Raw genomic sequence first — 15,815 nt, forward strand, 5'->3', positions numbered from 1 at the left:
TGGGAACTCAGGGGTGAAAGTATAAACAATTATAATTGCTGTAGTGTGGGGGGGATAGAAACCTTGGTGGAAATGTGATCCAGAAGGTGGGGTTTGATGATGATATTTGCGTGTGATATTACGTTGCATCAGAAGTGATAAAATTAGATGTATGTAAACATTAGGTCATTCTCGACTTTTCCAAAGTCATGTATTCTTCAATAAAGATTGTGTTTGAGAGCAGCTGTCTTTGATCTGCGTTCAGACTGGTCCTTTGAAGTAAGCCTGACAGCCATCTGTCAGGAGTGTTTGGATTGTGTGGTCTTGCATGGTAGAAGGAGGTTGTACTGGATGATTCTTAGGGGTGTCTGCAAACATGAGGATTCCATGATATTGTTATTAGTATTATTATTCTCAAGAGGCTGTATGGCCATCTGTTGGGAATGTTTGGATTGTGTTCTCCAATCCAGGCAGGGATTGGACTGGCTGGCCTTTAGGGGTCTCTCCTATCTTTGTGACTGTAGGATTCTATTATTATTTTTATGGTGGAGATTGTGGAGTTATTGGCTGGCCACGGAAGATGGGCGGGCGCTAGGACCCAGGGGACAGCTTTTCCCATTGCCTGCCTTTCCTGTTGCCGGCGGCCATTAAGCTTTCTCTTTCCCTCCCTCCCGGCATGGCTCCTGATGTGCGGTGGGTTCTGTCCATGTGGAGGTGCGTGAAGTGATTTTGTGTTGTTTCAACCTTAAGGCGTGGATGATGGGTTGTGTTGTCCAATTTCGAGGTTGGGGGGCCCGTAGTTTAGCTGTTTTGCTCGGTGCCGCGATTCCATCACTATTTTATATATATAGATAGAGTTGGAAGAGACCCCATTCCAACCCCCCGCCATACAGGAAAAGAACAATTAAATCAACCTCAACAGAGGGTCATCCAGCCTCTATTTAAAAGCTACCAAATAAGGAGCCTCCACTACACTCCAAAGCCGTCCGGCGGAGCTGTTTCGAGTTGTCAGAGGTTTGTTATATCCCGCCCCCATGGACGGGATCCCTGACAACTCGGCAGCCTGCTGTGAAGCATTTGCTCGATTCTTTGTGGACAAAGTAGCTTCGATCCGCTCTAGCTTTGACGCCATATTAACGTCAGTCTCTGGGGATGTAACATGAGCACCTGCTTGTCCCATTTTGATGGATTCTTTTCAATCTGTTCAACTCGAGGACGTGGACAAGGTGCTTGGAAAGGTGAGGGCTACCACATGCATCCTAGACCCCTGCCCATCCTGGCTGGTGAGAGAAGCCAGAGGGGGATTGGCCGAGTGGGTGAAGGTGGTGGTGAATGCCTTCCTTCAGGATGGCATATTTCCAGCGAGCCTCAAACTGGCTGTGATCAAACCGCTGTTGAAGAAGCCATCACTGGACCCCACTCAATTGGAGAACTTTCCAATCTCCCCTTTTTGGGCAAGGTCGTGGAACGTGTGGTGGCTGCACAACTCCAGGCATTCTTGATTGACACTGATTTTCTAGATCCAGCACAGTCTGGCTTCAGGCTGGGGCATGGGACCGAGACAGCCTTGGTCGCCTTAGTCGATGATCTACGCCAGGAACTGGACAGGGGGAGTGTGTCCCTGCTGGTTCTGCTGGACCTCTCAGCAGCCTTCGATACCGTTGATCACGGTATCCTTCTGGGGCACCTCGCTGGGATGGGGCTCGGAGGCACTGTTCTGCAGTGGCTCCAGTCCTTCCTGGAGGGGCGTTTCCAGATGGTGTCATTGGGGGACACAACTATTGTCTTGTGGGGTTCCGCAGGGGTCAGTACTGTCCCCCATGTTGTTCAACATCTACATGAAGCCGCTGGGAGAGATCATCCGGAGTTTCGGAGTGCGGTGTCATCTGTACGCAGATGATGTCCAGTTCTGTCACTCCTTCCCACCTGTCACTAAGGAGGCTGTTCAGGTCCTGAACCGGTGTCTTGCCACTGTGTCGGACTGGATGAGGGAGAACAGATTGAAATTGAATCCAGACAAGACAGAGGTCCTCCTGGTCAGTCGTAGGGCTGAACAGGGAATAGGGTTACAGCTTGTGTTGGATGGGGTCGCAGGTTCGCAGTCTGGGTGTTCTCCTGGACTCATCGCTGAGCCTGGAGCCCCAGGTTTCAGTGGTGGCCAGGGGAGCATTTGCACAACTAAGATTTGTGCGCCAACTGCGCCCGTTTCTTGGGAGGTCTGACTTGGCCATGGTGGTCCACGCTCTGGTTACATCTCGTTTGGACTACTGCAACGCCCACTATGTGGGGTTGCCTTTGAAGACGGCCCGGAAGGTCCAACTAGTACAACGGGCGGCAGCCAGATTAATAACCGGGGCAGCTTACAGGGAGCGCACCACCCCCTTGTTAAGCCGATATGCTACCGAGCCCAATTCAAAGTGCTGGTATTGACCTATAAAGCCCTAAACGGTTCCGGCCCAATCTACTTGTCCGAACGTATCTCCTCCTATGAGCCAGCAAGATCCCTGAGATCATCTGGAGAGGCCCTGCTCTCGGTCGCACCTGCCTCAGAGGTGCGGCTGGTGGGAACGAGGGACAGGGCCTTCTCAGTGGTGGCTCCCCGGCTGTAGAACTCCCTCCCAAGAGAGATGCGTCAAATTCCAACCCTGTTGGGCTTCAGAAAAGCACTAAAAACATGGCTGTGTGCCCAGGCTTTTAATCAATAAATGGTGAAAATGTCACGGACTGAACTATAGGCAAAGCATGAGGAAGAACGGATCTGATTTTATGTTTGAAATGTATATTTTAATTCATAATATATTTTAATAGTTTTAACTGTTTTATGTGCTGTTTTATATTGGTTTGTATGGGTATCTAATTGTTGCCACAGTTGTAAGCCGCCCTGAGTCCCTTCGGGTGAGAAGGGCGGGATATAAATGTGAGAAATAATAAATAAATAAATAAATAAATAAATAAATAAATAAAAGCTCTTCCTAATGTTCAGGTAGAATCATTTCCCCCTATAATGGGAACCCATTGCTCTGGGTTCTATTCTCCAGGGCAGTAGAAAAAAACAAACCCTGCTCCCTCTTCCTTATGACATCCTTTCAGAATGAAAGTTGTGATTCATTTCAGATTTTACTCCAGACTTTATTAACATTCCCCAGGCTGCTGAGCCTTAGGGCTCATCCTTTAAACCAAGTCCTTTAAACCAAGACCTGTTTTACCGGAGGCGTCCTAATGACACCTCCGGTAAAACCAAATTAATTTGGAACAAAGTAGGGTTTATGTAGACTGGTATGTTTCAAAAAGTTTTAAGGGATTATTTTGGGAGACTTTGGGTGGCTGCATGCCATCCCGTTTTTTACCAGGATGGCATATAGACCCCCTCCAGGGTCTAGTATGGAAGTGCCCTTAGTTATAAACAGATTCAGCATCCTGGATAATTCCTTAAAAGATGGAATGGGTTCATTGCTCTAACTGACATAGGAAACATTGGCTGCCACTGCCTTAAAGCTAAACATAGGTAAGCTGTTGAGCAGCCACATCCAATATCTAAGAACTGTTGCAAATGTATTCCAATACCATTACTTCTAAGCTGATTTAAGTAATATTTTTCTGTACTGCTATAGTTTCTGTATCATCATGTGTGGAGCCCCTGATGGCACAACAGGTTAAACCGCTGAGCTGCTGAACTTGCTGGCCAAAAGATTGGCAGTTTGAATCCAGGGAGCGGGGTGAGCTCCCGCTGTTAGCCCCAGCTTCTATTCTACCAACCTAGCAGTTCAAAAACATGCAAATATGAGTAGATCAATAGGTACTGAGTCCCCCTGGGGGAGAAGAGCAGTATATAAAATAAATAAATAAATAAATAAATACTGCTCTGGCGGGAAGGTAACAGCGTGCCATGCAGTCATGCCGGCGAAATGACCTATGGACAATTTGGACAGAAAAACAAGAAAACTCATGACCATTCATCATTCACTGCACCCTCGCAGTGTTGTTGACCGGCTATATCTGCCTAGAAGATCAGGGGGCAGAGGACTCTTACAAGTCAAACAAGCAGTCAAAGAAGAAGAACATGCCCTGACAGAATATGTAAAGCAAAGTGAAGAACCTGCTTTGATTGAAGTCAAAAATCAGAAACTCCTCAAAGCACAGCAGACAAAAAACCAGTACATGAAACCGCACTACAAACTAGAGCTGACAGCTGGCACAACAAAATATTGCATGGAAAGTTCCTTGACAAAATTGAAGGAAAAGCTGATAAGGAGAAGACCTAGCTCTGGCTCACAAATGGGACACTGAAGAAGGAGACAGAAGCCCTGATCCTTGCAGCCCAGGAGCAAGCCATCAGAACAAATGCAATTAAGGCCAAGATAAAAAAATCAGCTAATGACCCAAAATGCAGACTGTGCAAGGAAACCAACAAAACCATTGATCATCCTCAGCTGCTGTAAGAAAATCGCACAGACAGACTACAAACAGAGGCACAACTATGTGGCTCAAATGATTCATTGGAACTTATGCCTCAAGTACCACCTCCCTGCAGTAAAGAACTGGTGGGATCACAAACCTGCAAAGGTTGTGGAAAATGAACACGCAAAGATACTGTGGGACTTCCGAATCAAGACTAACAAAGTTCTGGAACACAACACACCAGACATCACAGTTGTGGAAAAGAAAAAGGTTTGGATCATTGATGTTGCCATCCCAGGTGACAGTCGCACTGACGAAAACAACAGGATAAACTCAGCCGCTAACAGGACCTCAAGACTGAACTTCAAAGACTCTGCCAGAAACCAACACAGGTGGTCCCGGTAGTGATGGGCACACTGAGTGCCGTGCTAAAAGATCTCCGCCGGCATTTGGAAACAATAGACATTGACAAAATCACGATCTGCCAACTGCAAAAGGCCACCCTACTGGGATCTGTGCGCATCATCTGAAAATACATCACACAGTCCTAGACACTTGGGAAGTGTTTGACTTGTGATTATGTGATATGAAATACAGTATGTCTATCTTGTTTGCTGTGTCATACAATAACATAATAATAATAATAATAATAATAATAATAACAACAACAACAATAATAATAATAATGCGTTGTTGAAGGTTTTCATGGCCAGAATCACTGGGTTGCTGTGAGATTTCTGGGCTGTATGGCCATGTTCCAGAAGTATTCTCTCCTGACGTTTCGCCCACATCTATGGCAGGCATCTTAAGAAGTTGTGAGGTATATTGGATACTAGGCAAAGAAGGTTTATATATCTGTGGAAGATCCAGGTGCTGCAAGACTTTTCAATGTTAACCAAGATGATTAATTGCAACATTCACACTTGCCTCCAACAGACAAGAGTTCTTTCTCTCATCCTGGACCTTCCACAGATATATATAATTGAATAAAACTAACAGACATATAAAACAACAACTTAAGACTCAAATTTAAGCAAATATACAAAATATTAAACAAGGAACTTAGCAGAATGTTTCAAAGGTATCAAGCACTACACATGATAACAGTAATATGCAAAAATTAAAACAGGCAAGACTTCCAAACTGATGCATTATTTAGGTCATGTAATGACATAAAAGACATAACTTTCAGGAATAGCATACAATCACAAATGTATGCATTAAAATGTGTATCTTATCTCTTAACAAGCAATATATCAAAAACAGGACTATGGAATTATTATTATTATTGTTATTATGTTAGTCACATACCCTCATGGCTTGTGGCAGGGACAGCTATGGTTTAATGTTTCCTCACTACCTAACAATTGTAAACATGCTGCTAATAATCACTACAGCTACCAACAAACCCTACTTAATTTCAAATCTTTGAAATTCAGACCTGAATAGATTGTTGACTGGCATCTCCACTTCCAGATGAAATCCCACCGAAAGCATCTATGAGGCCATTGGAATCCAAACTATCTGTGGCATAAAATGTCTTACCTCCTGAAACAGGATTGGAAGAATAAACGAGAACAGGTTGCAAACTGGAATAAAAGATATGTTTTGTAGTAGTAAAACCAAAACAACTTATACAAGCATAACTGCCCTATTCCCCAGCAGTCCAAAGTCCTCATCAATGGTTCTCATCTCCCATGTCTGTTCCCAATGCTAATTTTCCTCCAGGTGTATTTTAGATTGTGAATAAAGGCCAGACCTAACTGTTCTTAGTAAAGCATCATGTACATACTGAGCCTCCCTCACCTTCCTTTCATTCTCTCTCTATCCCAACACACAGACACAAAATATCACTTCATTTCCCACCTGTATCTTGAGTATTGATAAACTGAAAAGGACATGCAGTATTATCAGAAATCACACAGAGCACACGCTTCCCATATGTTGGTCCGTCCAAGGACATAATATATGAGCTGGAGGAACTCTGCAAGTCCTCATGCAAAGCCACAGACTCCCAAGTCAGTGGAAAGCATGGAAACATCCAGAGCAAGGATGTGTAATTTGAAGAAAAGGTGCTTAATTTTAAAAAGGATGTACTTCTGTATTAAAAATCTGGACTCAAAACAAATATAGGAAATATATGGTGGCAAGGCTCCTCTTCCCAGTACGCTTAAAGATATTGTTTCTCAGGAGTCCAGATTCAAACTCTCAGTGGCAGCATCTGTCCATTTCTACAGCAGAGATCTCAAAGGATGTAGAACCCCAAATAAGAAGGCCAATAAAAGCTCTTAAGATAATAAATAACACTGCTTTAACAATGCAGAAGACAGATTGGTGTAAAATTATTTTATAGCAACAAGAAGGATCACCACAGTCCCAATTCAGGCTGGAAGCGGGGACACTGACGTGAAGAAATCTAATGTCATTTATTCAGCTATTTTATTTATTTAATTTGCACCCTGCCTTTCTCTCAAACTGAGATTCATAGTGGCTTTCACGATGAGTTAGAACAGAAGATTCTACCAAATACAGGGGAGGGGGAGAATTGCATGGAAAAACATTAATTTTAGACGGTTTACGTAAAAAGACTGTTGAAATGATAAAAGATACAGCATACCCCTATAAAAAGAGCTTCTGCTCCAAACTGAACATACAAAGGCCTGAGAAATCAGAAAGGGCTTCCCTTGCCATTAGACTGTGAGCAGAGAAAGGGGGCAAACCAACTTCTTGCAGCAAGAAATTCCAAAGTTATGGAATAGCCACCGAGATTATTTTCTCTTAAGATTACACCAGACATGCCTATAATGTTGGTGGTATCAAAAGAAAGCTTTCACTTAAAAGATCCTAAAACAGAGACAGACAAACTTCAGAAAAAAATGGTTTTAAGGTAGTCTGGTCCTTAATTTGTGATACTGATGTGAATCACTTGTCTCAATCTGTACCAAAAGTGTTTCCATACTTTTTTGTGCTCAGAATCTGATGCAACTGGACATCCCATTTTTTATCATGATTGATAGGAATTGTTCCATGTGTGGACAAGGACATTGTGAAGTACACTGAAACAATGGCTGGGTAGCAACCTACCCAGCTGGCATTATAGAGCACAGAAGAAAAAGCCTTTGATACTTGGCTTGCTCATTCACCTGTCATATCTGCCAGCTTTTCTAGTTCATTTGAAGCCTTTGAACCAAAAGCAATGGTATGAATGATAATCTCTTGGCTTTGAATCTTAGAAAGACAAGGGCTAAGGTCCGAACCTTCACCATTTGTCAAAAGTACAATTTCACAGCCTTCTGTACTCGTTAATTTTTGCGAAAATACCTAGATGGAAAAAAAGACTTAGACTTTTAGCAGTAATGGAAAAAATGTAGGAAGCCAGTTGAAACTCAAGTATTAGAAAAACATTTCAACAATGTATTGCATGATGTGGTTTGCACATGAAATAAGGATTAATGAATGTGCTACTTGTAACAGATGTAATGTTTGATGAGACAGCTGAATATGATGGACTGCCAGTTTTGTTAAATTAACGACATGGAGCATTTCTCCATATTATGGATCAGGAAAGCCTTCTAAATAACTCTTCACAAAATTGATTTCCCAGCCCTTTCTCCCTAGTTGGAGTCCCCGTGTATAGTATCTAGATCTGGGGAAGTCATGCTACCCCTCTATTTTGTCTTAGTCAGATCACACCTGGAATACTGTGTCCAATTCTGGGCACTGCAATTGAAGGGAGATGTGGGCAAGCTAGGATGTGTCCCGAAGAGGGCAACTAAAATGATCAAGGGTCTGGAGAACAAGCCCTATGAGGAGCGGCTTAAAGAACTGGGCATGTTTAGCCTGCAGAAGAAAAGCCTGAGAGGAAACATGATAGCCATGTACAAATATGTGAGGGGAAGTCATAGGGAGGAGGGAGCAAGCTTATTTTCTGCTGCCCTGGAAACTAGGATGAGGAACAATAGCTTTAAATTACAGGAAAGGAGATTCCACCTGAACTTTAGGAAGAACTTCCTCACTGTGAGAGCTGTTCGGCAGTGGAACTCTCTCCCCCAGACTGTGGTGGAGGCTCCTTCTTTGGAGGCTTTTAAGCAGAGGCTGGATGGCCATCTGTCGGGGGTGCTTTGAATGCGATTTCCTGCTTCTTGGCAGGGGGTTGGACTGAATGGCCCATGAGGTCTCTTCCAACTCTATTATTCTATGATTCTAGTTGTTCTTCTGCTACAACTGCAATACAAGATTCCTGCAGTCTCCTGTCTACATGAGTGGACATAAAACAGGGCACATTCCCTTGACCAGGCTTGCATAAAATGGCAGTAATAAGGGGCTGAAATTAAATAGACTAAACCTCTTTGGACTGCAGATAGGTTTTTAGCACTTTACTTGGGGTTTGCAGGAGGGTGACTTTACCTCAGAACAAGCAGCAAAGTGGATTAGTCTCAATTTCCCCACCTCCCCTCAACGTAGTGGTGAGTTGCAATCCTTTTCTGAGAAAAAGAAGTGGCTCCTCTTTTGCTTCCACTGCTCTTACTTTCTCTTTGCCCCTGGATTGCCTCTGTCCATTTCCCTCATTTCGCTATGAAAACCTCACAACAGCTTCATGGTGAAGCTACATTTCTCCCTCATAAGTGAGTGAAATGGACAGCACAAAGTTGAGGGTTTTTCCTACAAGGGGAGGATGAGATGACAGAGGTAACCCATAAGCAAAGAAAAACAAGGAAAGTCATGTTTCTCACAAGCCCTCACAAGAGCACAGTGCGGAGCTGGCAGTTTTGCCACCAGATGAGGAGACAACAGAGGCAAAGAGAAAGGAAGACAGCTGAAAGGAAGAACTGCCCCCTTCTCTCTCTAAACCAACCAATGCAATGTTAGTCAAATATAACCTGGGGCCCAAGATTCCAACCTACCCAACTAAAAATTTAATACCCCTTAACATTTCATATCCACTCTCCATTACGCCAAACTGAGTCCAACAATTTTCCCAGGCTGCGTTTACATCCTCACTAGATCTATTGGTGGTACTCCCTTTGTCACAGGTTAGTTTGGCAACTTTGGTACATACAGAAAGGAAATGTGTAAAAATAAAATACTTGGAGGTTCCGAGTTGGTTGCTTCCGATTGCTACTCTGCATTTGTGCTGCATGTGACCTCCCTCTCTAAGGCTGAGGCTCAAAGCTTCTGCGGGCTGCAGAGGCTGCCCTTCATCAACATACTAAAAGTGAGAGAATCACTACTGCTGGAAACTCACAGGGATATTCTATGGCTCTTTCAGTCAACCTTCATAGAATAGGATGCAATTGCCAGGCTTTAAATTCCCTTGAGTGCTCTTCCTTGGGTTCACCTATTTTGCAGTAAGGTGGGATGTACACAATGCTTTTGAAAAATCTCCTCCTTCACCTGAAATGCTGCATTCACTCCCTCACATATGTTACAATCTCCAGCAGCTGTGGTTGGAAGATGGCTTGTAAGACTTTCACGTTCTATGTCACTGAAAACCTTTTGCAACCCAGCCTGGATATTTCCTTTGCTATTGAATGCTACAATTCCAACCCAGGATCCTTCTTCAATAATCTGGAGAAGAAATAGTTTTGCAGCTTGAATCAGCCGACTAAGGCGATTGTCCTGCATGGGGGTGGGGGTGCATAAAAGGAAATTAATCAAATTTAGACAACTCCATAACCAGTATGTATATGCTACATAATTTAACCTTTGTTGCAATTTGGGTCAAAAACACATTGAACACTTTTCCAATATAGTATCTATGTGTCCATTGCTTTGCTCATTACATTCTCTCTTGTCTGTTGTCCTCATCAGCCACATTTCAGAATGTAGCTGGTGGCTTCTGTATCAGTATAATTGAGTCATTAGTCTTTTCTAGCTGCTACACTTCAACCTGACACACACGGAGAGAGATATGAGGCCACTTCCCAACATGCTGTCTTCCTCCTTTGCAGTGTACACTTTCAAAGTAGTGGCTGTTGGTGGCTTCTGTGACAGAAGAGTGGGGCATCTGCTCTATAATTTAGGGCCTTCCACCCTGCTCTTTATACCAGGATCTGATCCCGGATTATCTGCTTTAAACTGGAATATATGAGTCCTCACTGTCAGATGACCTGGGATAAACAGATAATCTGGAATCAGATCCTGGGATATAGGGGCAGTTTGAACTTTTAAAAGACATCAATTAAAGGATCTATCAATGTTGCCCTCTTTTCTCCATTCTTTAAAGATCAGTGTTTTAACTGTTAATATCAAACCCACAGGCAGTCCCCAAGTTATGAACAAGAAAGGTTCTGTAAATTTGTTCTTAAGTTGAATTTGTATGTAAGTTGGAACAGGTCCATTTTTAAGTTTAATTCTATGTGTGTCTGTGTGTGTGTGTATGTGTATATATATTTCATACATACATACACACATATACTTTTATTCCTTTCAGATTTGTTGTCGATCCACTCCTTTGTGCTTCACACAAATCTACTATTTGTCAAAATGTATCATCCTGTGCTATTCTTTTCAATTTCTGGCCGAATAGTTTAAATTCAGGTAATATTTTGACTTTAGTATTTTAGTAGTTTTGCAGCAGTGTCGTTTGGGTTGCTAGCCCTTGCAACCTTACAGCCCAGGCATGAGCAAACTTTGTCCCTCCAGGCATTTTGGACTTCAACTCCCACAATTCCTAACAGCCTACCAGGTGTTAGGAATTGTTGGAGTTGAAGTCCAAAATACCTGGAGGGCCAAAGTTTGCCCATGCCTGTTATAGCCACTTGTCCTTCCATCAGTCCAATCCCAACTGCTGGTGGACAAGACATGACTGAGCTGTGTCTTTCTGGCTGCCCCCACTTCAATAATATTTACATCTACATCTATATAGAGAGCTTTGGATAGGGGTTAACACCCCTGTGGTGTTTGTTTTGCTATCTGTGCCCTGTTCAAAAGAGTTCACCTCACTTTCTGTCCCTATGACAACTGGATATTGAAAAGAATTGGCTTGTTGTGAAAACAAGGATTGGTAATAATGCTTCAGTGGAGACATCTCTTCTCCATGATAACTCTTTCAGGAGTGAATTTCCTTTTTGAGAGGTAGATTTCTCACCCCAATTCTTAACTATGAGTCGGATGTAAGTCAGATGTTTGTTACTCAGGAAAGCACTTTTGATCTGGTTCTTAAACATCAAAAGGCACTTTCAAGGAAATATTATTATCCTGTGTTGCCCCTGAATTCTAGTGGCAAATCCTATAATGGTGGTGAGATCTGGAGCAACTAAAATAGAGGGAAGGGGGCCTAAATAGCCCATGGGCAGCTTGAATAGCTTTAAAATTTAGGCTAAATCTGAGTGGACTTACTACTTGACTAATCCCTAGAACAATTCTTTTGTACATATCTATCACTGTATCCAGAACAGCATATCCAATCAGATACAGAAGCAGTAGACACAAACAATAGGAGATAAGCTTACCTTTCCCATCTGTGCAGAAGCATCGAGTACTAGACACACTATTCTGTACTGCGTTTTCATCAAATGAATTATGGGGTCAGGAGGAGGAGCACCTAATGGACGTGAACTAGCAAAATCGGCGGAGCCTGAAATCACTTCCCATGTACTTTTGTAGCTGCACATTTTGTTCTGCATGTTTGGTGCCATAAGGTTATGATTACTTTTGTCACAAAACTGAGAAACCTAAATAGGCAATAAGAGTAGGACATGATTGCGGCCTCATTAGGAATTTCTAGTTTAAAAAACTGTCCCTATTTTATAAAATAATAGTACAAATATGGAAAATCTGTGCTACACAAACAAGCTACAGAGACTCTGTGGATTTTTAATTTGAAATATGCTATGTCTATGGTCATATAAAAATATAATGAAAAAAATTTGTTCCAGTTTACCTAAAGTTCTGAAATCCCACAAAAAAAACTACTTCAAAAAGAAAGAGAATGGCACAAGAAGGAATGGGGAAATCTAGAAAGAACAAGAGAAAAAGAAGGCAAACATGATTTAATATCTGTGATTATTAATAAAAACGTCTAGAAAGCTCTGCTTCCAAATTTGCATTAGCTGCACAATTTCATGCTTAAGTCACCTGAAACAATGAAACAAGTTTCCATTTGGCAACAAGTTGGACAATATTTTCTATTTTTGAAGACAGACATTAAACAAATCAATTCCTATAGTAACCCCACAATAGTCATACTTACTGAAGACAGACTTTGCATGAACATTATCGATGCCGGTGAAGTTTGCTTTTTATAGGGAATAAACAGGCATCCAGGCTCATAAAGCTCAGTGTGGCGTTCAATTCTGCATTTTCTGGTTCTGCCTCCAGTAGTTGCGAATCTATATTGGCCAGTGATACTAGCTGAGCATCTGAAGAATATTAAAAAATACAGTTACTGTATACAGTCATATATAAGTTGAGGGCATGTTTGGAGATCAAAATTATGGGTTTTGAAATTACACGTGGATAGGTCAAGAGTGGAGAGGAGAAAACATCAATGTTGCCTCTGGGGTCCAGCGGTCCCTGGCAGTTGCTACTATTTCCCTGCAGAGTCATTCAAAAAGGCCAGGAGTGGCTTCATGATGGAGAAAGTAGAGGGGGCTGTATGTCTTTTAGATCCTCCCAGGATGAACTAAGGCCCTTTCTACACTGCCATATAACCCAGATTATCAAAACAGATAATCCACATTATCTGCTTTGAACTGGATTATATAATAATAATAATAATAATAATAATAATAATAATAATAATAATAATAATAATATACTTTTATTTATACCCGCCACCATTTCCCCAAGGGGACTCGGGGCGGCTCACAGAAGCACTACGAAGTACCACATATAAATAAATAGTACGTTAGCATTTAAATAGCAACATAAATTTAAAAACAACAAACACACATAAACTCCCATCTGATAACAGTGTAAAATTCCTAAAATGCAGTAGAACCTGCGAATAACACTGACTGTCTACAATAACAGATCAAAGTGCAAAGTGAAGCAACTGGTGGATCTTCAAATCTGGCCATAGATTACAACAGGTCAAAGGCCTGCCTAAAGAGCTATTTTTTTTAAACTAGCCCAAAAGGCTTGTAGAGAGAGTAGACGGGGGGGCTGTACTTCTTTTAGATCCCCCCAGATGAACTAAATTTTTGCTTTTTGCCATTCTATTCAAAGAGTATAATTCCTTTTTTCTGTAAGAGTGGAGGTACAGTATTCACAGTGACCCATAGATAAGTCACCCCAGGCTTTTTGACTAAATTTCTAGACTTATACATGAGTGTGTATGATAGCTTGTTAAAAAGTCAAGAGATGATGACTTTCTAGCATAAATAGAATACTTTTGCTTTTGACAAAAATCCTGATAATATAACTCTAAAGATGTAACACAAAAATCGTAGGTGAAGGTTAATGTTGAACTGTTGATCAAATTGTGCATGAAAATGATTAATCGTCAGTCTAAATATATTTGAAAGAGTTGTTCACAAAGATCTTTGCTGCATTGATGACATTTGGTGATATTGTAATAAATTCATACTTTTACCCATCGCAAATCCTTTTTTGTTCAAAAATGAAATGTTACACTGAGCACCCTGTGGACTAACTGATTAAACTCTAACATAAACATTTACATTCCCTTGCAGCACTTCTTAGAAGCAAAGCATGTTGGAACTGCTATAATTATTGTCTTTTGCATGTAATGTGAATTATTATACCTACAGTATACCAATTTTAGTTTGCATTCTGATTCTGAAAATGCAACGCATTAATAGTTGCATCTTTTCTACCAATATGTTTTCGCCTCGGTACCATTTTTAGAAAAACCAGTGTGGTGTTGTGATTTAAGCATTAAACTGTGACTCTGGAGGTCAGTGGTTTTGTCCATGCTTAGCCATGGAGATCCAGTGGATGACCTTGGGCAAGTCATGCTCCCTCAACCTCAGAGCGGGCAAAAGCATAACACCCTCTGAACAAATGTGGTCAGGAAAATTCTGTAATAAGCTCACCTTGAAGGCACATGACAACTACCATTTTTTAAATTACTGGCCAAAGCAGTTTGATGACTTTAAAAAAACTATGATGACTCTTCTGAGAGAATTTAAAAAAATTGTTTGGCTTTCTTCCCTTCTTTCTCACCTTGTCCTGCCACTTTCCCCTCTTTTTCAGGTCTCTTTTTAGTCCTCTTGTCCTTCTTTCCCACCTTGTTGCATTCACACTGTCATCTGACTACCTCTCCTTCAAGACAAGGAGCAGGAAGAAAGATGAGATAAAGCAAGGAGAGAGTTGGGGCAGCAAGGCAAGATGGGGAAGAGAAAAAGTGGCAATTGGAGACCCTAACTTCCCATTATAAAATTATTTTTTTCTAAAAATAAAATTATACCAAAACCATAATGGAAAACAACAGATTATCTGGAACATAAATTCTAGTTACTGTGCTGCACTTCTACACTCCTTTGTTGTATCCCATCTTTTTCATTCTAATGTTTGCACAGGAGCCCCAACCTCCAGATGTGGACAAAACCTGAAGTATGAAATTCACAAATGTGTTGCATACAAACCATTGTCTTTGTTCATATCTCTGCTAATGGGTTAGACTTTGTGAATATAACTCAATCCAGCCATTTCTCTTCCTTTGTAATTTCCTTGTTCAAGGATGACACATTGGCCCTCAGCTGTGGCCTTTGAACAGGGTTGCAGCCCTTGAACAAGGAAAGTGGATTCATAGTCAAAAATGCTCTTACAAAAGTAAAAATCAGTTACTGTTAAAGCTGCTCCCACATTTCTTTTCTCTCCATTCCTTCCTGCTTTTTAATACTACAAGGGAATAACATGGCTAATTCTTGTATGGTACCTTGTTGCTTCAATCTTGTTTATTCCAGTAGAATAAAAAGGTGCATCATAACTGTATTCTTCAAAGACACCCCATCTGAGATGAGCCCATTCATGAACTAAGATTCTGCCTGTGAAAAGCCAATAAAAACAAATCTAAGTAGAGCAGTGTTATTTCTGTTACATATTCTCCTGTAACCTCCCTCCAAAGATCTAAATAAGATTGGAAATTAATTTGTACCAGAAACTAAATAGCCATGAGATGACAAACAGTCAGATGCCTCCTTTTACTTTAACATATGTGCTCTAAGACAATATTGGAAAGCTAACCTATATTTCCATTATTCAAGAGACAGATACATTTCAAAGTAACAGTCAAAATCCTTTCAACTACTAGAATAATGCAAATGTACACAAGTAAAAGTACTCTGGATTCCAGTGCTATGAAATAGACATCATGTGCCTGTACTCATTGGGCAATTTATTTTATTTCGTGTCAAAAGTATTGTATAAAATATGTTTAAAACTGATAAAATAAAGGAATCACAAGAAGCTAAGTAGTTTTAGACCAATTGGGCAATATAATGAGAGGTAGCCATGTTGGCCATGAAATA

The 15,815-nt window shown here is 41.3% G+C and overlaps 1 protein-coding gene across 2 annotated transcripts in view; it reads right to left on the reverse strand.

The window, feature by feature from the left end:
• Positions 1-15,815, reverse strand: part of LOC100558144 (calcium-activated chloride channel regulator 1) — a 40,575-nt gene that overhangs the window by 16,696 nt on the left and 8,064 nt on the right. For both annotated transcript variants that reach the window (XM_062978060.1, XM_016992990.2), the window contains exons 4-9: positions 15,224-15,332; positions 12,572-12,740; positions 11,832-12,053; positions 9,772-9,996; positions 7,521-7,698; positions 5,819-5,925 (exon numbers count right to left, since the gene is read on the reverse strand). In XM_062978060.1, the coding sequence (XP_062834130.1) occupies positions 5,819-5,925; positions 7,521-7,698; positions 9,772-9,996; positions 11,832-12,053; positions 12,572-12,740; positions 15,224-15,332 (1,010 nt within the window). The remainder of the gene's footprint in view (positions 1-5,818; positions 5,926-7,520; positions 7,699-9,771; positions 9,997-11,831; positions 12,054-12,571; positions 12,741-15,223; positions 15,333-15,815) is intronic.

The sequence above is a fragment of the Anolis carolinensis genome, chromosome 4 (assembly GCF_035594765.1).
Source record: "Anolis carolinensis isolate JA03-04 chromosome 4, rAnoCar3.1.pri, whole genome shotgun sequence".
Classification (NCBI taxonomy): domain Eukaryota; kingdom Metazoa; phylum Chordata; class Lepidosauria; order Squamata; family Dactyloidae; genus Anolis; species Anolis carolinensis.